Source organism: Lepisma saccharinum, chromosome 13, assembly GCF_977018435.1.
Source record: "Lepisma saccharinum chromosome 13, izLepSacc3.1, whole genome shotgun sequence".
Taxonomy (NCBI): domain Eukaryota; kingdom Metazoa; phylum Arthropoda; class Insecta; order Zygentoma; family Lepismatidae; genus Lepisma; species Lepisma saccharinum.
This window is the reverse complement of record NC_139241.1, coordinates 40,964,300-40,990,577: the sequence shown is the minus strand read 5'-3', so window position 1 is coordinate 40,990,577 and position 26,278 is coordinate 40,964,300. Positions and strand designations below refer to the sequence as shown.

Genomic DNA, 26,278 nt, shown 5'->3' with positions numbered 1-26,278 from the left:
ATTCAGAAATCACTTAAAATCAAGTTCCAGTTAACCTATCTGAGCATAAAGTGAACTTAAAACAAACTCGACTAGCCACTTCCCACTCCAGCCTGGAGAAACATACACACAGGACAAACAGACCGATGTGAGATGACCAATGCCAATTGAAACATGACCATGTCAAAGTTACATCCAAGTGGCAGGTATAACAAGTTGTGACATTCCAGTATGAAACAATGCATTATTTGTTAAGGTTCATTTCCAACTGACTTGTCGCTTGGATAACAAGCAATATTTCATGTGCTGCTTGCCACTTTGGTGTAAAATCTTCCTAACACACTTAATATCAAATGCAAATCGTGATAATAAATTAACACAGATACTTGCAAAACTATTTTAAACAAAATACCTATTACCATGGTCATTGAATTTTCTATATTTCATGCATGCTTGTCAAAATTCATATTGCAATATTATTGTTACCACACCTTTATTTTAGTACATAAAAAAATTGTAAAGAACCATTTATCTGTGCAGTTAACGCACATAATAAAGCAATTCATGCATAAATATAAACCAAAACATGCTTATGTATGTAAGAACAATAACATGGCAGGAGCAGCCTGCAGTTATCACCAGTAAAAATCTTGGTTAGGTTTTTCACGAAATGTGTAAGTGTTTTAAAATAAATCTTCCAGACTTGTGGGAAGCTTGATTGTGTAATATGTCCATGCATGCCAGAAAGTTCAGTTTGTTAATACCCAGTTGTTTCCGGATATGCCTGAAAGATTTTATTCTTGTTAAGCCTAACCAATCATCCTCCAGTACTGTGGGAAGGTTTTGTTGTTGGTTTAGTTATGGATTGCAGTTTGTTAAGCCCCATTTCTGTAAAAAGCAGCATCAACAATGAAACTATTTCCTACCATGACTGTATTACTTGAAGCCTCATCTTTTCCAGGCAGTGGAACTGTCAATGTATTGTCAGAGAAATTAGTCAATGTTTTCAAAGTCATGGTCTTGTCAATAGAATTTGAAATGACTGATCCTATGGTACTGGTTTGTATTATGTTGTCAGAATGAATAGAAGGTTGTGTTACAGAAGTATTTTCAATGTGGTATGTTGTGGAAGTGGATGTGGAACTTATAGTTGGTGATGGAATATCTGGTGTTAATATTCTGCTTTCATTTTCAGTGTTTGTGACAGTTTTAGAAACTTGAAGAGGTAGTGAGATATCACTTGTTGTGTTGTCAATAATATCTGAGTTAGGAATGCCCTTTGGTGAGCTTTCGATGGTTTTACGAGTTTCAGACTTCAAGAGAGTTGGTTGAATTTCATTTGTAGTATTACGAACAGTTTCAGGATTTAATGTTGATGACATAGCACTAGAATTCACGATAGTTCCAGAGTTATCTTTTTGAGTTGGGAGTTCGCTAAGAGCAGGAGATCGTATTAAATTATGGTCCAAGTTTGAAATAGTTGAACTGAAATTAGTGTAGGAAGTAGGTTTGAGTGCATCTGTATTCAAAGTCACTTCATCAACTGTATTTCCTGTGGTTCCTTGAGATGAATGTGGAAGTGGAGAGTCACTCTGAATTAGAGGAGCACTGGACACAGACACTGGGTCGACTATTATATTCGTGACTACATCACTAGGAACATCATTGGTAATAGTTGTGCTGGATACTTGTACAATTGTAGAATCTGTTGATGTTAAACTTTCATTGGAGATTGGGGATATTTTATGACTTTTGTTCACGATTGGTTTATCTAGGCTTGGTGTACTGACAACCACATTTGTCTTAATTGTGGTGGGGCTACTAGTGACTACAGTACTTGTCACTGTTTCAGTCATGTCTGCCTTATTTTGCAACATCTGTTTAGAGTCAAGCATTGAGTTTTTAATAGTTGTTGGAGGCATCTGAGACTTCGGAACTTCCTCATAATTTCCTTGAGATTCATTTTTAGCTATTTGCAAAATTTCTCTAGTCATGTCCGTTGCATTTGATTGTAAGACTTTTAACTGGTTGATATCGTCTGTAAATAGCTTTGTCACTGTGTTTTGCATTGTAGTCAAAATCTGTGTAGGTGAGGTGGCAGTGGTTGTAACACTGGTGCTTAAATTTTCAGTGTTTCCATTCACCTCAGATTTATCCTGTAATGCAAGCAATATTACAACATTGAAAGATACATATTTTGCAAAACTAACATAGAAAACAGATTAGAAAAGTAACACTTTATAAACAAACCATTCCATATTTATAGTAATAAGAATTCCAATAAATACTTTTACAAGAACTCAATTTTGTTCATATAAATTTTTGCTTTTGCATCTGAATTTTCATTCATATGAGCAACTAGCATCAATTGATAATACTAATATTCACCTCAGTTCTAAATATACTAATCAAATGAGGAATGACAATTTAGAATTAACCATGAAAATTCCTACTCTCATAATAAATTTAAAGAAAATACATGTAAACTCATCAATATGATTTCCATTTTTCTAGAATCCAATTTCAATTTGAATAATATATAATTTTTAATCCAATTTAGTATTGGCTATGAAACTTTCTGAGTAACAAAGCTTATACAATAATATTAATAATATGTTCTTCCAATTAGCCATCTCAAAAGTTCACAACGATCTGTTACTCACCAACAACTTTGATTTCCTGTTCTGTTGAATCTCATTTCCTAAAACAGAAGAGCTTTCATTTCCTACACTCTGTGTTTGAGAGTGTGAAGAACTGCTTCTCTGAAAGTAATAAAAAATTACGTGAATCATTTGTAAGGCCTAATTCAGGCAAGGAAACATCAATATTAGTGTGTTTATGTTCAGGGTCCATCTGCCAGTTATGATTGGACAATTTTGAGAGAGCAATAAAAATGAATTATTTATTTATTTATTTATTGAAATTTCCAGTACAGCAGAAGCCATTTTAAATCGGAATGAAACAACAGTAAAACAGTACACTAGCATTAAAAAGAACACACAAAACAAGATAAAATAAAATAAAATAAAATAAACAAAATATAAATATAAACATAAACAAGCCAAGACAGTACCGAGGTAAACACATTATATTCACAATGCATTACTTATGTGCAATTTTTTCTTAGTTGGTGTTAAAAAGCAAATATGAACTGAATATATCTACTTGGTTTGAGATGATATTGAATTAGTTTGGTAGCCTATGGAATAATGAAGGTTGTATGAGTGATAGTCTGGGAGTTGCAATGTGGAAATTCTCCTTGCTCCATGTTTTATGTCTAGGCACTCTGAGGGAGAGTTTGTGGAGTGGGATGCTACATCTTAGGTTTCCATTAATGATCATATGTAGTAATTTAATATTTGCAATGTATCTATGTGATTCTGGAGTATTTATGTTTAAGTTTACAATCAGATCTCTCTTAGGTAGGTGAATTACAATAAAAAAAGAAAGTGTATATTTTACCTTTAAGGGAAAGTTCATACAATAGGATTTGTTCAAGTGAACCAATGGTGCAGAAACAAAACTCATATTTCAGAATATGTCATCTGAATGATGCACCATTTTGCTCGAAACATTCCATGAGCCTATGTGGTGGGATTTTTCAAACTTATTTTTCTAACTGAAGTTTCTATTTCCGAACTGCCAGTAATGCTGGTGCACAAAACATTTCAGCCTAAAGGTATCCCCCAAAAGAAAAAAAATTGCAAGTGGTGAGGTCAGGTGACCCTGGTGGCCAGCAATTAGCACAAAATCTGGAGTTTGCACACCAAAGTGACAAACAATAAGCAACACACTACATGCAATAAGCCAAAAGCAGCAAACAACACATATGAAAGTATGTATTTATTTCTGAAAACATGTTTTCAAGTGACACTTGTCTTGTAACTTATGACTTCAGACTAAAAGCTTCCTAACAGGCACCAAGATTTTTTTTGATTGGGGGAGGGGGGGAGGAAGATCCGAAAATGTAGAAAAAGGAGAAGATCCGAAATGCTATTGTAGTTTTAGAGCTCACCACCAGTGCTATGGTAGTATTGCAGATAGGGCTAGTCATACAGCAGACTTTTGTGGCGGAGTGGTTAACACAGTGCATTATAATGCCAGTTGTCGTGGCTTTAAATCCCAACCTAGTCATGAGTGTTCTTTTTGAGGGTCCCTTCAAATTTATCATATCACTCATTAGCCAAAAGTGACAGAAACATGATGCGAAGTAACAAAAATAATAAACAAGTAAGAAAAATAATAAGAGTGTAGTATGAACCACTACCATTGCCTACTGTGGTAAACAAAGAAATGAGAGTAGTATAAAAAAAGAATAAATGAAGTGAACAGTTGAAGTGCATGAACACATATTTGATACAATAAATACAATAACGCAGACAATCGTGAAAAACGTTAACATTATTTTGGTGTATATACTTACAGATTTAATTGTATTTCTGTATTCAGGCAAATTATTAAAGTGAATTGATATTTTTAAATATGGCATGAAATTGCATGCAAGTGAAAATATATGGTAAGAGATATACTTACAGAATCAGTGGATTGTCTATTCAATGTATTAGCTGGCTGTGGAGTCGTGCTGGACTTATATGGATTCCTTGGTGATGAAGGAACAGTATAAGTCAAAGCTGAATCTTCTGGACCTGCATTTATCACCTAAAGAAGCAACATTCTTTTATTTACAAAGGAGAATATCATATTAATGAATAAAAAAATATGAATGCTAGGTTTATTCCAGCAGGCATAATATTAGCAAGCATATATCATGACGATCATATTAAGTCAGAATAACAACATTTGCATATGTGAATGTAGTGCTATATTTACACAAATTTCAGCCCACATTCACAACTTCCATAAACTCACCTATTCTTTTCTGTTGATGTGATACATACTATCAACAAATATATAGAAAAATAAAATTTAAAACTTAAAAATAGAAGCGTCAGAATGAAGTCGTATTTAAGCTATCACCATAAATAAGAATCATGATCTAATGCATATTCATAAGTACTTATGTAATTAATCACATGAAGTGAAATGCAAGGGCTTGAATTTGTATGACTTAAAGTCTCTGGAAATATGCACACATCTATCCTCTAAAATTTTCAAAAATATTACCTAACATCTGAGCTCATAATCTAAAAATATACTGCTAGAAATTACAAAGCGTAACGAACCTTAAAGTTCGTGGGATCTTAAAAGTATCTAGCAGGTTAACCAGTTAGCTGATGGGGTGATGTAAACTACTCATCATTCATCCTCTTGATGAGACCACTCGTCATTGACATGACGAGTTATTGCTTGGCATGCGAAAGGTACAAATAACACAAAGGAATTAAACTACTGAAAAGACAATGGCAACTCGTTGGATTTTGTGAACCATTGAACCTGTATCATGGCTGGGTGTAGGATAATTACCTGTCTAACTGAAGTCTCTGAGCTGAATCGAAAATAGCGAAGTCCTCTGTGAGCTTCTCTCTAAGTGTTGACCAAAGCGAGCTTCCACTATCGACCTCCTGTCTTGCTGACCTCCTCTCTCTCCCAACTCAATTCCCAAAGTCCAGTCACTTCCCAGCTTGTCTCACCTCTATATTCCCTGGCCATCGAGCTCTTCCTCGATGCCGAATCGCCGAATCGTGTTTATTATCATAATTGCTACCATGCAAACCGCTGACACCAAACCCAGAAGTGTTACCTATTTCCTGAATGCTCAGGAGGTTTGCATGGCACAACACAATGCATTGTAAACATGCCTAAGAGGCTTGAGACAGCTGAGAGAAAAACAAGTGAATGCCCTGGTCAACATGAAGCGTTCAGAGAGACTTAATAAAATAAACATACAATCCTATGGATTGATACGTTCGCGCCTCTTAGGAAAAATTTTCTCCTTTGAAAATTTAAAAGTCAAATCGCAAAGCTTGACATGACTCAGGTTCGCCAATTCCATATATTTTCTTAAAAAACCAAATATACAAAAGAAAATCCACCATAACTATCTGTTGTTTGCCGTAGCCTGAATGAAAACAAAAAAAAATTTTATTTCCTAAACTCTAAAATGAATAATACCCTTAATACTAACAAATTCGTATGTTTATACGATGTAAAAAACAATAATATATACTATTATAGGACTAGAAATCACAAAAGTCGTGTCGTTAAACGATAAAACTCTTAATGTAGCACATGTGCGTGCACGTAATGTATATTATGTATAATTGCTCATCAACCTGCTCCTAGTCAAGAGTCTGTGATGTCTCGCCACGCGGTAACGACTCTGTGTGTTCCGCGAAGCAAGCGGTTGGAGCGTCGTGCAAGATGGAACGGAATTCACAATGTTTATGTATATTTCCACTTGATATAGACTCTTCAAACACATAGAAAAACCTTAAAAAGGTGCACAAGTAAGTACACGTAAGTAAGCATGTAAAACATTGTCACATCTCACTGTTTTGTTCGTGTGAAAACCTGATCATATCAAAGTGCGTATGTTTTACGAACTACGAAGCACTGCACTCCTAACCTCACCAAATATAAGAACTTGCATGGCTGTGTTGCACATTCCAATGTAGTATTATACACTATTCAATGTATATAATGAGTTACACTGAAAACTGTCGCTGGTAAAACTTAATTATAGCGTTCCATTTTCTTTTCTACGTTAATCTGTACACTGTATACATATATATGGCTTGGTGAATACCTTTGTATGTCTGCACACACATAAAAAAAATAATCTTGCAGTATTTTATCAACTGTCTACTCTGATTGAAAATATCAGAAAATGTTCAATGTGCAATTGTATTTTTAATTATGTACCATATTGGTGAAACACAATTAACTATTTGGAAAAAACATTTGCATAAAACTAAAGCATACTGTCTGCAATGTTTGAAAGTACTGTAGCTATGCTTGTTATAGCTTGCATGTGCAATTGGATATCCATTATAAAAAGCTTCTTCTTAAAACCAAAATATGCACTAACTGATGCACTGGTCAATTGACATCACTGATGCTTGTAGCTTCCTTGCAGTGTAATGTAAACTTAAATGCATATAAAACTAGTTCTTATGCATGACACAAAACTGAAAATGTATATAAGGACTATGGAAAAGTACTGTTTCCCATAATGCATGTTAAATGACCAAATAGATACACATGATAGGAGCTCACATGTGTATGTGTAGAAACACTGTAGCACAATTCTGTAATTATTATTTGTGACCAGAACTGCTGGTTGTAGAATGTATGTTTTCTCTGCTTCCTCTTCTTTCTGGATTGCTTGTCGTCTTGACTGCATTGGGGCAATGTAAAAATGTAGTAAATTACCCGTAGAACTTTGGAGATGGGGAAAAGTTGTTGTTTTAACTGCAAAACAGTGTGGAGGGAAATTTTATCTAGCTCCATCACTAGGTGTTGTTGATAATGTATAGTCCGCTATACTGGGAAATGTATGGTTGACTACATCCTTCCTGTAAAAGGTAGTCTCCGTGTAGTAATTAGAAATGTCTGCATGTCCCCCTCAAATTGGTGGTGACGATTCTCTCCTTGAAGTAATACTTAAAAATGTCTGCATGTCTCCCTCGTAGAATGGTAATCAGTCTTTCTGCCTGGTAATAAACTGCCTGCGGATGTCCGTCACGAAAAAATGCCCATGGATGGTGTAGGTATTGCTTGTCCATGGCGCTCCGTATAGACAGGTTAGGTTAAAAGGAAAAATTATGACAAAGAAAGGAAATTGCAATAGGATGGGTATATATAATTCAAGTATGCATGTACACAAAACCAACTAATTTCCACTGCCTTTTCTTTACAATTAAATTAAATTGTCTCATCAAAATAAAATAAATTAAATAAATAAATAAAATAATTGCCATAACTCTTTGAAAATAAATAAGGAAAAATTTAAATAAAATATCCAACTGTAATTAAAAATATTAATGTCCATGATTAATGTGTTGCCTTAACCTATTAATTATTACTGCGCTGCTCTGAATTAATCTGTTTTGCAAGCTGATGATGCTTATAAAAATAATATCCTAAGGTTGCGGTTAATAACACATTCCAAATAACAAAAACTAATATAGACATGGGCAATGGGTTTAAGACTAATTCCTTAAATGAAATGTTCTTACTAATTGATTGATTAAGTTGTTTTAAAGCAAGTTGAAGCGAAGTCCATTGAGGAAAAGTGAAATCAGATAAATTCTTGGGGATATTAAGTAATAACTCAATTTCCTGCATATTGACTTGTTCGAAAGCTAGCATTCTTGTGTGTAAAATTTGTTGATCCACAATAAATTGCGAAAAATCCTGATAATTAAAAAATAAAGATTCCCCTTCGTTAAGCTGAATTGATCTGTGCGTGTTCAAATTATTATTCAAATTCTGAATGACAATAAACTGACCTGAACCTGATATTAAAATACCATTACGTGTCCTAATAAACTGAAATAATTTATTGTCAGTAATAGATTTCACTTCAAAATTACAAAATGTAGAATTAATAAACAAAGATAAGTGTTGCAAGCATGTTCTAAATGCTACTTCTGAGTTTCGTTGAAACTCCAGGTGGTAACAAATATAGCATCAGGGAATTAAAAAAGGTGATATTCAAATTTAAAACACAATAAAAAATAATAAAACTTTCTCAATTTCAAATTTCCTTTAAACAAAAGAAATGTATCCACTCGAAACTTCTTGAGTCCGCCGTATACCTCAAATCACTTGGTCGTGTAAACAGACCCGCCGCGGAAAAGTATACTTGACCCATATAAGAATAGTGTGTCAATTCCTTAGGTATGTTTAAACAAAATAGATAGAGTATAGTTATGCTATATATTACAATATAAATACAAATTAATAGTTATTACCTACTGTACTAACATTAACATGAAGTTAATCAGTAAGAAGTAATGAATTTATTGCTGCATTGTCGAATAAGATGCAAATTGGGTAAATAAGCTAAATTTCCTAATAATAAATATTAATAATAATAATAAATTCCCAAATTATAACATTTGTGGTAAACCACACTGTTTAAATTTGGAAAGGCTAACGATGCCGTGGCGACTTTTGCTGCACATGCCTGTGCCAATCACCGAGGCTTAGCCTGGCATGTTGCTAATAATCTTGATTACTCTAAGTGCATAAAGTGCTAAAATTGCCCTTTTGTAGAAATTTCCCTGATTTTATCAAAATTTCGTTTATCGTTATCCTGATTTAAACCAAATGTACGTCGATTTCCCAAAAAACTTACTTACTATAAATATCTCTTATGAAAAACGGGAAAATTTTGCGAGAAAACGCAAAAAAAATCGTCTTGTTGTTCCTTTTGAAAATTATAGGTCGTGATTAGTCTGAAGTGCATAAATGCGACGTTTTATGGCAAAAATTATCTATATAAAACAAAATATCCCTAACATTGTTTACATGAACTTCTATCGTAAAAATCAAATTCTGATGGCTATATGTGTAACTAAACTGATCCCATAAAATTTTAATGGACGACCGCCCCTGGCTGATGTAATCTCAATGCTAAGTGTTTTCTAAGCTTCTAGCGTGTTCAAAGTACTCGGAAGAGCGCTGGAGTGCAGAAAAGGAATTCGCAAATTCAGCTGCGATGTATTTCCTGCTTATCGTTGCATTCCGACGTTGCTTGTAAGGACTGAACTAATTTCTCTACAGCGAGGAAAATCGTAGGCTCGCCTTGTCGTGTTCGGTCGACATCTTCGGGTACGTTCGGGTTCCGTTCGGGAGGTGGATGGGAAAAAGGTCGCTGCTTCGTGCAGCAGGCAAAGGAACGGAGAGAGAAAATGCAAGGCGATGGTTCGCTGATACATTGAATGACGCGTAACTGTTTACAAAACTTTAACTTACTACGAACAAAGTCTAGTAAGCGCTGCGGGAGTTCGAAATAAAGTCAAGGTCTTTGAAATGACGTAATAAATGAGATGAAAGAAGAAAAAAAAACTTCGTTGCGCTTACGACAGCGTGTTACTTGAACACTTCCGTGCTCGTAAAAACAACAGTTGGGAAGCTGTTAGCAAACTAAATGACTAATAAACTTTGCATAAGGTACAATCAAACGTAAAAAATGAATCATACTTAAAATTTGAATCGTAATTAATATAAAATTCTAGGTGAACATGAAGTCGTAAAAAATATGGTCTGTAAACGAAACAACAGGTTCGGGAACCTGAAAATTTGGCTTACTTTCTGTTTTTAAAGTAACACTTGAAACTTTCTCGACTTTTACTGGTGACTGATTCGCAAATAACTCTTTAACTTTTACAACTGGCTGAACACAGGATGAAATAGGCAATTCACTTTCCAATTTACAACTGTTTTGAACAAAATTAGGACCCTTGCTTACGGCAAATTTCTGAACTCTATCTTTAACGGATAAAATATTCTTCGGCAAATCTATACTGTCGTCTTTAGTGACTAAACTATTTCTGGATGCATCCTGAACTTCTTCTTGTACCCTAGGTTGAATAATAATGGACTGAGGGAGTGGAGGCGGCAGTGGCGGATGACTCGTTTTTAATGGTACCACTTCAACAATCGGTGCAATATCGTCGTAAATCTGCTCAATGGGCGGTGAATCATTAAGTTTGCTTAACGGTAATTCGTTGGTACACTCATGGTCATAAGTAATAGATTTCTTGCGGTGACATTGAAAATAACAGATTATGAAAATTATAAAAATACTAATAATAAATGTTGTTAATAATAAAATTGTAATTATATTATAAGGATAGTCAAAGGACTTGTTCAACAGATAAATAAAATTAGAAGCCTTTACGTGTGGAAGTAATCCGTTTAAAATAACTAAAATCGCAATGATTTTCATGTTGCTTAGGCAATCAAAACAAACAGTTCTTCAAAACTAACACGTACTTTAAGCTTGCCTAGTCTAATTAGTAAATATTTTAACTCAACTTTTAAATTATTTCTGACTCTAGGCTCAATTTATCTGCGTAATTTATTCATTTAATATAATTTATTTATTCTCTAAATTTATTAGCACTGGTTAACTTATCTTATTATGAATTTTACTGCAATTTATTTAATTTCAGGTGTTAACTTTACGTTTAAATTCTTTGAAATCAATCGAACCGTACTAAGGTACAAGGTAAGGAAAAAATTGAGACTGATTTACTCCTGACTACCTGAAATAAAATAATAACTATTATTTATGCGATCTTTAAATGCATTAAAATACTAACATCACTAAAACTTGAAGAATCTTTAATTCTCTCTACTCATTCTAAAATATGCTTAGCATATTATTGTGGCAAAGCTTTAAACTAAAACCGTTGTGGTTTACTCATAATCATTCTGCGATGGCAGAATGGATTTCCAGGATTATCGGTCTAGATCCAATATCCGAAGGAAAATACTTGTTATTGGAGCGCAATAAAATATCTTGACGTCGACGTCTACATATTCATAAAATATAAATATTCTCATAACTGGCGCTTAAAAATAAACTTTGCTAATATAATCATATACCTTCTTCTGAAGAGTAACTATAAAATTCTAGTGACGTATTCGCTGAGCTAGTATTATTACATACTGCAAAAAACTTTTGTGCCCAAAGCACATTATTAAATAATAAGTCTGCTTTTAATTGTTAATATTATTAGTGCTATTTTATTATAAATTAATATTATGTCACGCGAGTGGATTTAAAATATTAGACCTGTTTCACTTTAATAAATGCCGTAACTCAGAGCAAACTTGCAATATTTATATTTAAGATTTTAAAACAATCTGCATTTTAAAGTTTTTAACATTCGAAGCTACAACGTGCTAAGGATAAATATTCAACTGTCAAACGAAACAATGGTTCGGACAGGAAAAAAATATAAATATATACTAACAAAAAAAATCTCGTTAATATGTGAGAAACGTCCACGCCGTGTGATGCTCTCCTAATTCTCTTCTAGTTATTCAAAATAAGTTGGCTGTGCCTAACTTTGCTTAAAGCATATAAGTATATGTATATCTGTGTACTGATTCATTCTCGTCACTACTGCTTACCTGTGAACGGACATCTCTCGTCACTGCAGCCTAATTATACATCTATTACTTCTCAACTAGAACTTTTAATTAATCGGGCGGTTTATACCCTAAATCACGGTACGAACATTGTACATGCGTGTCGAGGAATATAATTAGCGTTTCGTTTCTTTACATATTAACATGAATTAAAATTTTCAGGCAATGTATGCGTAAGTTAAGGTAACGTAAGGCAAGTGACTATCTCGTATAAACTTGACTATCTCCTTAATCTAAGCTCCCTTCATGAGGTGCTAGGAGACTTCAGTCATTAAGAATATAAATGAGTGGTCCTCGGGGCCTTATTCGTTCCCAAAACTATATATGTATAAAATGTAATATCCTCGTTGCAAAAGTCTTAGCAGTCATAGTTTAAGCATTCTAAATCATTTACAAGTTACGGTCAGTTTTAAACCAAATTTAAATTAAACTTTTAAGGAATTTCAATTAATAATAATTACAAAAACAAAATATTGACTCAAACAAGCATACTCTGTGCCATGACTCGTTAAAATGCACCATAGTGCCGATTGACTCTGACTCGGTGGCACTAATTTATTTTCCTCATTCATAAAAAACTTTAAAATCCACTTTTAATCCACGTTATTAATTAATTAAAATGTTAAAGATAAAATCGTTTACTGTTCACTGTAGCTTACTGCATCCTCATAACCAACGTTGTAATAATTTTCGTATTCAAGATTATGTAAAAAAAATTCTAAAATCACTGTCAATGCAAGAAATCATCAAATCTAAATGCCTTTTCCTTGTTCCTTATTTAAAATTCTGGATGGTAAAAATTTCCCAGGTGGGAATTTGTCGTAGCCATGGTACCGGGTTCGTGAGTGAACCACAGAGCTACCAGGAGCAGATTGATAGGGAATCGTCCACGGACGTCCCTGGGCCGGCCACATTTTTGATGAAATGGGCCTCCCTAAAATCCGACATCGAACCTTCCGCCACGCGGACTGCCGGACGCTCCTGATACCATAGCGCCAGCCCGAGGCGGGTACCCGCGACGGAGCTAGGGCGCAGTTTCCTTCGCATTCTTACATTTCGCTGATTATCGACCCAAACTTGAAGTCGATAAATTTAATCGAATTCATCCTCATGTTAGACTAAACATCTATCATGGCATATATAAATTCTTCTCCCCCCCATTAATGAAAAAAAAAACTTTAAGCCCTATGTATTTTCAAAAATAATTTTGGCAAGGACATACTAAAAAAAACTAAACAAGTGAGCAAAATTTTGGGGTGGGATTTGACCATGTGTCAAATTTGGGGTGGGGTTGAATTTAAACTGGTTAAAAATTTCTTTTCATTTCTGAAAAAATGAAAAGACCCGCTAATCTCCACCACGTAACGAACCTTAAAGTTCGTGGGATCTTAAAAGTATCTAGCAGGTTAACCAGTTAGCTGATGGGGTGATGTAAACTACTCATCATTCATCCTCTTGATGAGACCACTCGTCATTGACATGACGAGTTATTGCTTGGCATGCGAAAGGTACAAATAACACAAAGGAATTAAACTACTGAAAAGACAATGGCAACTCGTTGGATTTTGTGAACCATTGAACCTGTATCATGGCTGGGTGTAGGATAATTACCTGTCTAACTGAAGTCTCTGAGCTGAATCGAAAATAGCGAAGTCCTCTGTGAGCTTCTCTCTAAGTGTTGACCAAAGCGAGCTTCCACTATCGACCTCCTGTCTTGCTGACCTCCTCTCTCTCCCAACTCAATTCCCAAAGTCCAGTCACTTCCCAGCTTGTCTCACCTCTATATTCCCTGGCCATCGAGCTCTTCCTCGATGCCGAATCGCCGAATCGTGTTTATTATCATAATTGCTACCATGCAAACCGCTGACACCAAACCCAGAAGTGTTACCTATTTCCTGAATGCTCAGGAGGTTTGCATGGCACAACACAATGCATTGTAAACATGCCTAAGAGGCTTGAGACAGCTGAGAGAAAAACAAGTGAATGCCCTGGTCAACATGAAGCGTTCAGAGAGACTTAATAAAATAAACATACAATCCTATGGATTGATACGAAAGTATGCTTTTATTAAGCAATTTTTAAAAAATTACATTTGCAGTGAAGTATCATTTACAACATATTGCTGACTCTATATAGACATAAATATAAACTAAATTAATATCTTTGGGTAAAGAAGGGAAAATTCAAGTGCCATAAACAATTTTTAGTTACAGTTAAAAAATATCTTACCTACACAAAATCATAATGTATATCTAAGAAAATGAACATTACCAATATAAGCATGGTTTTTCAACCATATATGGCTAAAAGTTAAAAACAGCCTAAATGTGACCAAATATGGTTTTGGACAAAGAGTGGTGAATATACATTCATAAGAATAATAGAGTGAGTGTAATCATGTTCACAAAAGTTTTTAAATAAACTTAGGTATCAAAAATAGAGCAGGATATACCATACAAATTCAAACCCTGTTGATTACATTGCACTTTAATATGAGTCACTAGCCTTCACATAAATGTTGATTTATTAGGTTAATATTAAAATCCAGTGTTAGTAATACTCTAAAGAGCTGTTAATAGTGTATGTAGCCACTGTCAAATGAAAGTAATGTATTAAAGTTTTCGTTACTCAAATTTTTAAACAAAACACACTATCACCATGATATGGTCTTAGTTAGTGTTAGCGTTTTTGAATTAGTTTTTGTTATTGTGCGAATGAAATATATCTTTTTACATTGTGAGTTAATGCAAATGGAGACTGCTCTACTATAATGAATTTTGCTGAACATTATTTGAAGGACCTTTCCAAATAAATAAAAATGCTTCATCATCATCAAAAGGACTGAAATACTATTCCAGGGGTATGATAAAAAAGGTTTTGATGGCACTCATTGAAGATAGTATACATGTATATACCCAACAATTTTAACAAACAGTTTCTAATGCCTTGTTAACACTTATGAATGTCAGATAGATAAAGCCAGTGTTCTTCTTGAAGGTTTGCATAACCACTTTTTGTACATGCAAAATAATCTAACAGTTATTTTTAGTGTTTTTTTATTGATTTTATCTGTGTTGTTTCATTCTGGTTTCCCAGAACTTCTGAACCAAAGAAGTGTAGAGTGACTAGCCATGTGAGGTTGTGTTTTGTATGTACTAGGGACGTTCAATATATAAGTTTCCCTGTGCTATAAAATATTGTATAAAGCAATGCCATTAAAAAGAAGCACATGGTTGACAAGCACCATCCTTCGTCTACAAGGAACAACAATCCATTCTTTATCAGACGTGAAGGCACATGCGCTCAAGGGCGAAAAGTAAGTGCTTGTTCGGAAAAAAGTGGGCTCGCGTCATAAGGAGTTCAGAAACATGGATGCTAAGGGTGTTCTGCTGATGGACTTTTTGAAGCGAGGAAGAACAATTAATGCTGACCGTTATTGTCAAACATTGGATAAACTGAAAAACGCAATTCGACATAAGCGACCAGGTCTCCTGTCAGCTGGTGTCATTCTTCTTGACGATAACGCTCGCCCCCACTCAGTAGTGCAAACACAACACAAAATTGAAGAATTGGGGTCGGAACGGCTGCCCCACTCTCCATACAGCCCCAATGGAGCGCAGAGTGATTTCCATCTTTTTCCGGTGTTAAAGTCTGAATTGCAAGGTTACCGTTTCGAAACAGATGAAGAAGTGAAGCAGAATGTGAGAATAGTGCTCAATAGCCAGAGTCCTGATTTTCTTGCAAAGGGTATGACAAATTGGTGCAACGGTGGGACAAATGCCTGAATCTCTATGGGGATTATGTGGAGAAGTGAGGAAGGATCCTCCTACACATGTATGGATAGTTTTCTAATGTATCTTAAAAATATTTTTTTTTACAGCATACGGAAACTTATATATTGAACGACCCACGTATATCTTAGTGTAGCTTGAGAAAGTTCTGGGAAACCAGAACGAAACAATGCAGATAAAAATCAATAAAAACCACTAAAAATAACTGTGTTAGATTCTTTCGCCTGGTACTTGTGAAAAATGAAGATAAACATGATTAAACTGAAAGATGAAGGAAAACCAAACTGAATATTATCAAAACAGGAATTGTAGCTTCCCTGGTAACATGATTCAAACAAGTGTTGTCGGGTTGCCAGCCACTTTAAGTTAAACGTCAACTTTACCTGGCTGGTAACCCAAAAACACTTGTTTGAATATTATCAGTTGGATGCACATGCATACAGTAATGAGAACATTCATTTCTTTAGAAACTGATGTAAATGCGAATTGAATGGCAGCAAAAAAGGAATAACACAGGCATAAGTGAACACATGGCAGACTGAGTGCCACATCACATTAACAGTCAATTCTCATAAATATAATTTGATGAGGGTGGAGCTGATAATGAGTTTGTTTGTTTGCTTTTAAGTCCATTTTATGCCAGTGGTGACTCGTGGATTTCTTTGGGTGTAGGAAGTTATGGTAAACAGACTGAGGAAAGTTTTCGAAAATGTGTTCAATTACACAGTCACACTTATCACTTGTACTAGCCATTGTATTTATAATGTTAGCTGCAGGCCCTTCCTGTGCTGTTTCAACTCTTAAATCATGCTAAATGCAATAAAATTATGCTAGGTCCTTTATTATTATTATTATTATTATCATTATTATTATTATTATTATTATTTTATTATTATTTGTATTTTAAGATGACTGTAGGAGTTTTTAAGTTCAATTTTTTGCAGCTATTTTGGAGTTGTGAACTGTATTATTGATTATTTATTACAGTTAAGCAACATTAGGAATTTCGACCATTCAATAAATGGATTCAGTATAGTGCTTGAAAAAATCTGAGGAAAATTCGGATTGGAATTTTATATTGGTTCAAATTAAATTTCAATTGGATTGAATTGGTTTCAATTGGAATGAATTTGATTCTATCGAATGCCTAACATAGCTATCGGAATGTATTAGTTTCAATCGGCATCTCAACTGAAACTAATTGGAAAATCAAGACAATTTCCAATTGTTGAATTGAATCCAATTGTAAGTTTATATATATTGGAAAATCAATATGTTATAAATTCATTTATTGACTTAAAGCATAGGTAGTTAAATTCTTGACACCAGATTTCCTGTGATTTAGAAGTTCATTGGAAAAACAGCACACTTGAACAGGATTTCTTCTGAATTCTAATGCATACTACTGAAGTCAGATTTATCTTAATCAATACCAGGCGCGGTTGGCCCTATAGCGCACAGGATCAGTGAACCCCCAGTAATATACGATAATCACCTCGAGAATGAACAATAAACAATGTCTTTACATTTCCACATTATTTCGCTAAAAATTCTACACAATAAGTCATGTATTTGTGCCCGTAATACGGCGAACTCTTTTGCTGAGAAGAAGAAACCGCGAATCGGCCGCCCTGATACAGACCCTCAGTTGAACCCCCACAGGACAGCTCTTGCCATTGTGAAAGCTTCGCGCGGGAGCAGAAGCTCGAGGAGGGTATAGGACAAAATACATGGAAGATGAGATTCCAGAACCTATGTCGACACCCAACGGTCATGCGCAGTTCGTTCTCTCGCAGAAGGCGCTGGACAAGGCTCCGATCTCGCTGCTTCCTCCCTTCCAGTGTTGCTGTGTGCGGTTCAAGTTTGAAGCGCACACATTACATATTCAATATTCTCTTTGTATCATTTTTGCACCGAACTTCTTGGAATAAATGCAAGATTGTGGCAGAGATGGATGAGTGGAAACAAATAAAAGCTGGAATTAGATGCGATGAATTAAAATAAAGGAGGTACATTACCAAAATAGCTCGTGCATGCATTCAGAGGTTTTTCCTTAAAGGTGGAAACACTTCGGGTTCGCGAAAGAGAAAGAATGGCGCGAAGACGTGACTCGTTGTCGCTCGGTGTCAATCGTCTCAAGTTTGTTAGTTTTTGAAGTGCTTGGATACTTGTTGGAAAGTATTAAGTGATGCTGCGAGTGAAGCGAGGGATGGACTTTACCTAGGTTATGTCATTTGATGCATTGTAGGCGTTGCTGTCCGCGCAGGTAAGAAATGACCGATAGAAATGCACATAATTAACTTAAAATAAACTTCCTTGTCCACTGAAAAAAAGCGTGTGCTGGTCGACCAGCCCCAAATTTGAACAAAGCTGTCGCGTATCAATGAAAAGGGTCTCAGGTTTGATTTCTATAATGCACATGCCATTAGTTGCCATTTCCCTTTAATAAATGTAGGACCAGTTCTGATTAATCGGCATGGACGTCCGGAAGGGGAAAAGGGGGCCGCCCCCCATGGAAATCGAAAGTAAAACAAAAATTATATATTACACGCATATAATTTAATGTCAGTCACAGTAATTTTTGGTAATTATTATAAAAGCGTTGCAGCAACTTCAGACTGAAAGAGTGTTTTTTGCTCCTCCTGGGGAAAAAAAATATATTACCTGCCCCTACTTGAGGACGTCCATGACATTCCAAGAAAACTCAACTTTTTTCATAAAGGCACAATTTATTGTAGTTTCAGCCCTAAATTTATTCGCACACCCCTAATACAAAACCTTATACTCCCAGGTAAAAAAATTCTGGACAAATATTTTAAGCCCTCCCCCCATCCTTTTGTTAGGCGAAGGAAGTCTATTTTGCGGAAACTGAATATATGTCACATGACTTCAGTGAACCCCCGGGTAAATAATGCACGAGCCGCGCCTGATCAATACCTAAGAAGAACTCTTTCTTAAGAACCAACTCAAACTTACAGCAGCTAGTAGTTGGAATAATTGTTCATATTAATTCTTGATTTTTGCAATATGTAATTTCCATAGTTATTCTTATGTGTATGTAATGCAATTGAAAAAATGAGCATTCTTTTGATCAACTAAGTCGATCTGGACAGTGTTTGTTTATCACTTTTTCAAGTGTTGTGGCTCAGATTCTTTGTTTAACTTAATTTGTTTCTGTTTTCGCATGTATATACGAAATATATTTAAATTTATGACTGAAACAGTATGTTTTTCGATTTTCTATAAGTGTGTTAAAGACACTGAAGCTACAGAGTTAAAAACGTGTTCTTATATTTGAAAAATGTTTGTATGTGAAAGTTTTTCCAAGTTACAAATTTCACATGTTTTGCCAGAGATTTATTTTAGTTGTTTTATATAATTCCTCCATTGCAATTAAAGTTGTATAGATAAGACTTTTTCACAAGCAATATATTGAAAACAATAAAATACTTTCCAATAGAAACCAATTCATTACAATTGACCAATCAGTTACGATTGGCAATCGGTTCTGATAGACCAATCGGTACCAATAGTGTGTCTAGAAACTCATATTGGCTATCGGAACCAATTGGAAAAATTTCCAGCTGGGGGCCTCACAGCTTGTCCCTTGGTTGGCATACTTCCTTTTGTTTGAAACAAGTCCGCTGCAGAAGTCCAAACAAGATCTGATTTTTTTTTTTTTTTTTTAATAAATGTTTCCTCAAAATATCTTCATCAGAATTCAATTTCTGTGTTTCCCAGGGACGCCTGTTTTATTAGATGGTGCTGGATTTTACCATTATGTCAAACACAGAGTGCTAGGTGCCAACAAAGTTCAAAATTTTGCTAGGTTTAGAACTATTATGCTAGGGTTGGCATCAGTGATTGAGGTGACTACTGGAGCTTCCTTGCGGAATATGTAACTTGGCAACCCTCCTCCCTCTCTTGAACTGCCCCTCACCCATCTAGCTGCAGTGTGACAAGAAAGCTTCCTCAGTGGCACACAAAGACACACAAGATGGTCGTCTTTGAGCAGCAAACCTACATTGCGCTTATAATTTTATAACTCTCATTAAACTCCTAAAAAGTAGAGAATTGGAAATAAGTATAAATGAACTGTAGCAAGTTCCTCACTTCCTACATTGAGGAATAGCCCCTGCTTTATGAACAGAAAGGCTAATCGGGGCTATACCTACACCTTAAAGTGGGATCCGAACCACTATGTGCCTCCACCCAGTATCAAATCCAGGACTCCTTTTCCTCAAAAATGCTGCAATAGTTTCTAAATTTGCAAGAAATTTTGCAAAATGCTTACTTGCTCTTATTTTAGAAACTACATTTAGGGAGTGACTTTGCCGATAGCACAGTGGCAATGTCATCAGCTTGTAATCAAAGGGTCCCAGGTTCGATACCTGGTGGAAGCACATAGTGGTTCAGATTGCACTTTAAATTGTAGGTACAGTCCCAAGTAGCCTATCTGTACATAAAAGTGGACTTAAAATAAAATTCAAACAAACATATTTGGGGAGAAATGGATTGTGTGATTGAATGATTATCTTGTGTGAAATTATGAATATTTTAAATCAAAACTGTGACATATTTCTAAAATATAAATTGATGTATTAACATTTACAAATACAAAACTACTTTGATTTGTTACAATTTTCAAGTATCAATGAGTTCAGTGCTTGAAGTCAAATTTTTTAATATGCCTCTGTATAATTCAGCCTTATTTTGTGAAAAGAAAGGGAAAGAAAGGTTTAACAGAGCAGATCTCCATTGCATTTTCTGTTATAGAGCAATTGTTCCAAATCATTCCCCCAAGTTGAAAAGTCACTGTGTTTTACCCCAGCAGAAGTTGATAGTGTTGTTGATGTAGTAGAATCTGGCCCTCTTGGTCTGAAGATGAGTGGAACAATCTCATCATCATCAAGGTAAGCTTTTTGTGTTGAAGGTAGAGGATAGGGAGTGGTTATCTTCGATCCAGAATCTTCAATTAAATTATCATCATCCAGAATCCTCTGCAGGGAAATTAATTTAATTTTTATCGTATAAAAGTATCATATATATGCTTTTTAACACATTTTTGTAATGTGCAAGAACCTGGATCTTATTATGTGTTTGTTCACCATTGTGTAAAGAGTGTACAGTACAAAATTATGAAATCTCCAGAAAAAATAAAGTCAAAGTTATTTACTTATGGTCATTATAGTTGTTGTTGTCATTATTTTGTTGGCTCATACTGTATATTTTTGTGATTTCTAGCCAAAGTTTCTGAGTTCAGGTACTATCTTATATGTTATAACATATTGATTAATATCATTCACTTTCTTCCAAAACACTATGAATGTGTAGTCCATTCTGGTCTTATGATATTATGACTTTACAAGGTCTTATACATTAAAATTGTCTAAATAGTTGTGGGGGGTCGTGAATGTTTACATTCGAATCCTATGTTTTTGTATGAAACTATAAAGCATCCAAATAACTTCAGTATGATGTTCAGAGATTAATGTAAATATGGACATTGGAAATTGACTCTACACGTGTTGTAAGTTTTTATAGAAAGTGTCTCAATATTGTTGCCTTAAGTGGCACTGAAAAAACAAATGATTGAATGACTGCATAGCTTCTTCACACTGACAAGAAGTTGAGGGCATAATTTTAAACATGCTAAAACATGGACTGATTACAGAATTACATTTTATTCAATGAAAACTACCCACCAGCACAAATTTAAAACTTCTGGACACTGGGAAACCATGAGATACAACAATGGATATTTCTGTAATGTGTTGCAATAATAGGTTTAAAATGTCTTTTCCGTGCAGAAGTTGAGATGATTGGGTGGCAGCCAGATGTATTTTTCATGTTTAAAGGGTACCTAATTGTTGAAAAAACAACAACCTAGGGCTGAGCTCATGCCGATGTATTGGTTTTGGCATCGATATCAGAAAGTATCAGTTATAATTTATTTATCAATACCTGCCGATACTTTTCCAGTATTTTGGTCTTTCACAGACTCCGCAAAATTGCCATAAGGCATTATGATGGAAATTATGCAAAATTCGAAGCTTCTTTATTTTGCACCAGTTTTATAAAACTAAATTTTTCTGTTAACATAACATGTAATTTAATATTATGATGAAATTCTGAAATATTTGAAGCAAAAATCTTAGCAAATTGATGCATAAAATTAGAGTGAAATACTTAAACACTAATATTAATTGAGATTTTGAACAATTACATTTTAAAGTATCAGTATCGGCGGGACTCTATGAGAGTATCGGTATCGGTTCAAAGTGGTATTGGCTTAGCCCTGATAGAAAACACATATAATTTATACAGGGAGGTTATTTCAGTCGTTCACCGTCAGACCGTCGGCCGTCGAGCGCCTCCTTCATGCAACAGTTCCCGGCAAATTGACTTACAGGAAGCCCGTAACAGAAACCGCTTGCTTTGTAATGTTTCCACTTTTCACAATTACAGTTACAATTACAATTGAAATAAGCACGTACCTTGTCGCAAGGATGCTGGAAAAGGTGTCCTCCCAAATACAAATATTTCTGGCACCTTATTTCTGACATCTAAACCTAGATTAGACATCGCTACTTTATCCTCAGTTGTCGCGACAGCGCCGGCAGCTTATCGGGGGTCGGGGGAGTTGTCAGCCGCGAGAAGGCGCTTCATACTGAACAAACGCGACACCTGTCGCCAGTGATGCCAACCGTAGGGACATGTCCCTACGCATAGGGACTTTCACTATATTTCGCCCGCGTAGGGACAGATTTTACCAAATAAGGGAAAACGTAGGGACTTTTTTCAATCTTGGAAAACAACATTTTATTGTGCAAAGGTGCAAAGCTTACTCGCCAGTCAGTTGCACTTTCTTCGTGCTCGGTTTGGAATGAATGGATTAGTTTATCTGGATACTTTAGCGAGGAGGAGAAAAAAGAACTAACCAACAAATCTCCATCAGAATTTTGAAACATGTTATCGGTTACCAAGAACTTTCAAGGCAAGTTATTTTTTGAAAACATTTTCACTCTCGCGAAAATAGTGCTAACATTGCCACATTCTAACGCGGAAACGGAAAGAATATTTTCAATGTTAAGTGATACAAAAACAAAAAAAAAGATAAATAAAATGGGACCAGAATTGTTTAAGACTGAAGGAAATACAGCATCACCAACCAACATCTATCTCTTGGCAGCAGCAGCATGTATGACTTCAAATAACATAATCAACAGTAAACGACTCAACGTTATTCATTAGGGGTGTGCGGGATCCCGAAAAGTCAGGACCGGGATCGGGAAAAAAAATTCCCGTCCCGATACCGACTTCGGGAAATGACTTCCCGACTTTTCGGGATCCCAAACAGTCGGGAAATAGCTACCGAATGGTCACTTTAAGAAGTCGTTAATTTTCGACGTTTTCTGCATTGTAAGTTTCTGTAACTTATCGGAAATTGTAAGTTTTTAATCTAGAAATGCCAAAACAATCACTTAAAGTGAAAAGCAAATTTTTTCGTCCCGACCCAAAAAATTCTGTCCCGCACACTCTAATTATTCATTAAGGCAAGAATTTACAATACCGGACCATTCTGTAATTTCTATGCTACGTCTTATACTCACGAAATAATTAGTCGTGATGATTTATCTCAAGTTAACATGTTGGGGTGAGGTAAAAAAATTGGGTCATTAACGTGTATAAGTTGTAAAATAAGCTTTTTCATTCTCGCAATGATTCTCAGTATACAAGTATGGTAGCCATATTTGTTGATATGAACAATTGACGACGTTCGCAATTAGTTACGCTGTCTACAGCGTTGCCACACTGTTGATTTCATACTTGGAGAGCATGGATCGTGTAAGAATGGCGGAAGAGAACAGTAAAAATGTTGTTAATGTTGTACAGATTGTTAGGTGGAGTGTGCAGGAGGATGGCCGTGGGCTAATTAATAAACTTATGGATTTCGGTATATTGCCGAAAGAAGGTGCTTACATGTGACAGCGACAATCACGATGTAGAAGAACATGTGGAGTGTGGACTGATTTGATTACAGGTAAGTTTGGTAATAGTGCATCGATCGTAAAAGTGCAGAATACGAAAATGGCGTCTTCGATGATGAACGTTTGCCGTTAAAGTGCTACGAAAATAAGATTTTTTTTATCGGTTCGTAATCACAATTAACCCAAAACTATTCACGTATAGCCCCACTGACCATTCTCGGTAAGTTTAGGTTAAGTTAGGTTAGGCAAGGCAAACATAGTTAAAAATTTGGGGTCGAAAAACCATGCACAGGTAGCCCCACAAACGTTTGACGAATAGCCCCACGAACCATTCAGGTAAGGTTAGGTTAGGATAGGATAGGCAAACATAGTTAAAATTTGGGGTCGTAGTAATATCAGGAATGTATATTTAGTTTTTAAGTATTGGAAACACAAAATCTTCCAGTAAACAATGAGCAATCGTGCCGATCGCGGACCACTCAATTTCACTTATTTTGCAATTTCTACACGTGACCCCCAAATTTTAACTTCAAATTCGTGATTAGGAGGCCTCAATTAGTGAGTATGCGAAATATTACAAAAATCAGGGAGGGGTCCTGTATTGTAAATTCGCTCCTTCATTAATTGTGGAAGCACCGAGCAGAAAGATTTGGTAAGTAAATGTGTATATTTTATCTTCTGTTTTGCATGCTCATGAGGTGGTGTTTTTTTTAGTCGCTTTACTTGGCGTAGGGACATTTGGTCAGTTGTAGGGACATTGCCGAAAAATGGTTAGCAACACTGTCGGCTACCAGACGTAGTGAGTGTACCGTACCCTCATGCACACTTCTGTTTGCGTTTATCAGTACGCGTGTTTTTTATACGGTTTTATTCATTTATTCAGTGCTAGTGCTTTATTGTGTGTTAATTGTTATTCATTCATTAGTTATGCCGCTAAACAAATATAGTCTTGAACAAAGAGTTTTTATGTACGATAATTACGTGAAAACGAATTCTTGCAGAAAAGTGGTCAGGCAATTACGAGAGACAGGATCTCTTGAACCTAAGAAACGTGTTGTATTGCTGTTGAAACATCTCTTATAACACAGGAGGTTAGTGATCATCATTATTATTACTTTTAAATATCATTTTACGCTTTCGGTTTGCTTTATTTGCCGGGATGCTCTCTTCCATTTCTGTCATACTGAGGATAAAATAGCGATGTCTAATCCAAGATTAGATGTCAGAAATAAGGTGCCAGGAATATTTGTATTTGGGAATACACCTTTTCCAGCATCCTTGCGACAAGGTACGTGCTTATTTCAATTGTAATTGTAACTGTAATTGTGAAAAGTGGAAACATTACAAAGCAAGCGGTTTCTGTTACGGGCTTCCTGTAAGTCAATTTGCCGGGAACTGTTGCATGAAGGAGGCGCTCGACGGCCGACGGTCTGACGGTGAACGACTGAAATAACCTCCCTGTATCTTGTGAAATGTGTGGCAAGTGTGGTATGATGGCAGACATGCAAACAATAAACTTTAAAGCAAAAAGTCAAAATCATAAGTGTCTACGAGAAACTGATATTATGCACACATTAGAATTGATGTATGAAAACTTTATATGCATGATAAATTTTGTTCATTAAACTTATGGGAGATTCAGAGTATTTAAATACATAAACATGTTGTTGTGCAAATCTAGATTTTATAGCATTGTAAGTTTATTTCTGAATAGCAGACATTTCTCAATAACATACATTTCCACATTCGCCTTTGGTATCTGTTAAAAAGAAGTTCCACTGTAATGTGAAATTGACTGTATACACTCACCTTATCATCAAGAACTTGACATTTTATGTGTTTATTATTACTGGGTAAAAAAGTGTAAAAGGTGGGAATTTAATGAAAGGCTTCCTTGTTTTGTCCCAAACACATTTAATACTGGCACAAGGAGGAGTTGTTGAATTGTTTTCAAAGTTCATCTATGGAGACTGAAAACATATTCAAGAAATGTAAATGCTAATTTCATGAAACCAGCCACCTTTCTTGTCTGCAAGACTTATAAGCTGATAAGTTTTTCAATGTAATACTAATGAAAGAAAGAACCACCAGTGGAACAGCGAATCTTAAAAGAAAAGAGATACAGTAAGTGTGAAAATTTGAAAATATGAAATATCAAATAAACCAATCAATCACCATAAGTAAATAGCTTGGACTTCATATCTACTGTGATAGCATTGATTAGACATGGTAGTCAATTTACATTTATTTTAAGTTTCTAATAAAAATTAAATAAGCCTTTACTATATTTTAGTTACTAACAATGAAAATTAAATAAGCAATAATGCTAATGCTTGTTTAAATAGAATGAGTAGCACAATAAGTAGAATAACAGCACCTATAAAAAAACAAGAAAGAAAAAGTGAAAACATAAAAATTTGTCTCCAGCATTCGAAGATATAATGTTGA

At 35.2% G+C, this 26,278-nt stretch overlaps 1 protein-coding gene across 2 annotated transcripts in view; it reads right to left on the bottom strand.

Annotated features, from left to right (window-relative positions):
* Nucleotides 1-26,278, bottom strand: part of LOC145997243 (uncharacterized) — a 252,723-nt gene that overhangs the window by 51,064 nt on the left and 175,381 nt on the right. For both annotated transcript variants that reach the window (XM_083134072.1, XM_083134073.1), the window contains exons 10-13: nucleotides 20,666-20,839; nucleotides 4,513-4,638; nucleotides 2,643-2,741; nucleotides 906-2,135 (exon numbers count right to left, since the gene is read on the bottom strand). In XM_083134072.1, the coding sequence (XP_082990198.1) occupies nucleotides 906-2,135; nucleotides 2,643-2,741; nucleotides 4,513-4,638; nucleotides 20,666-20,839 (1,629 nt within the window). The remainder of the gene's footprint in view (nucleotides 1-905; nucleotides 2,136-2,642; nucleotides 2,742-4,512; nucleotides 4,639-20,665; nucleotides 20,840-26,278) is intronic.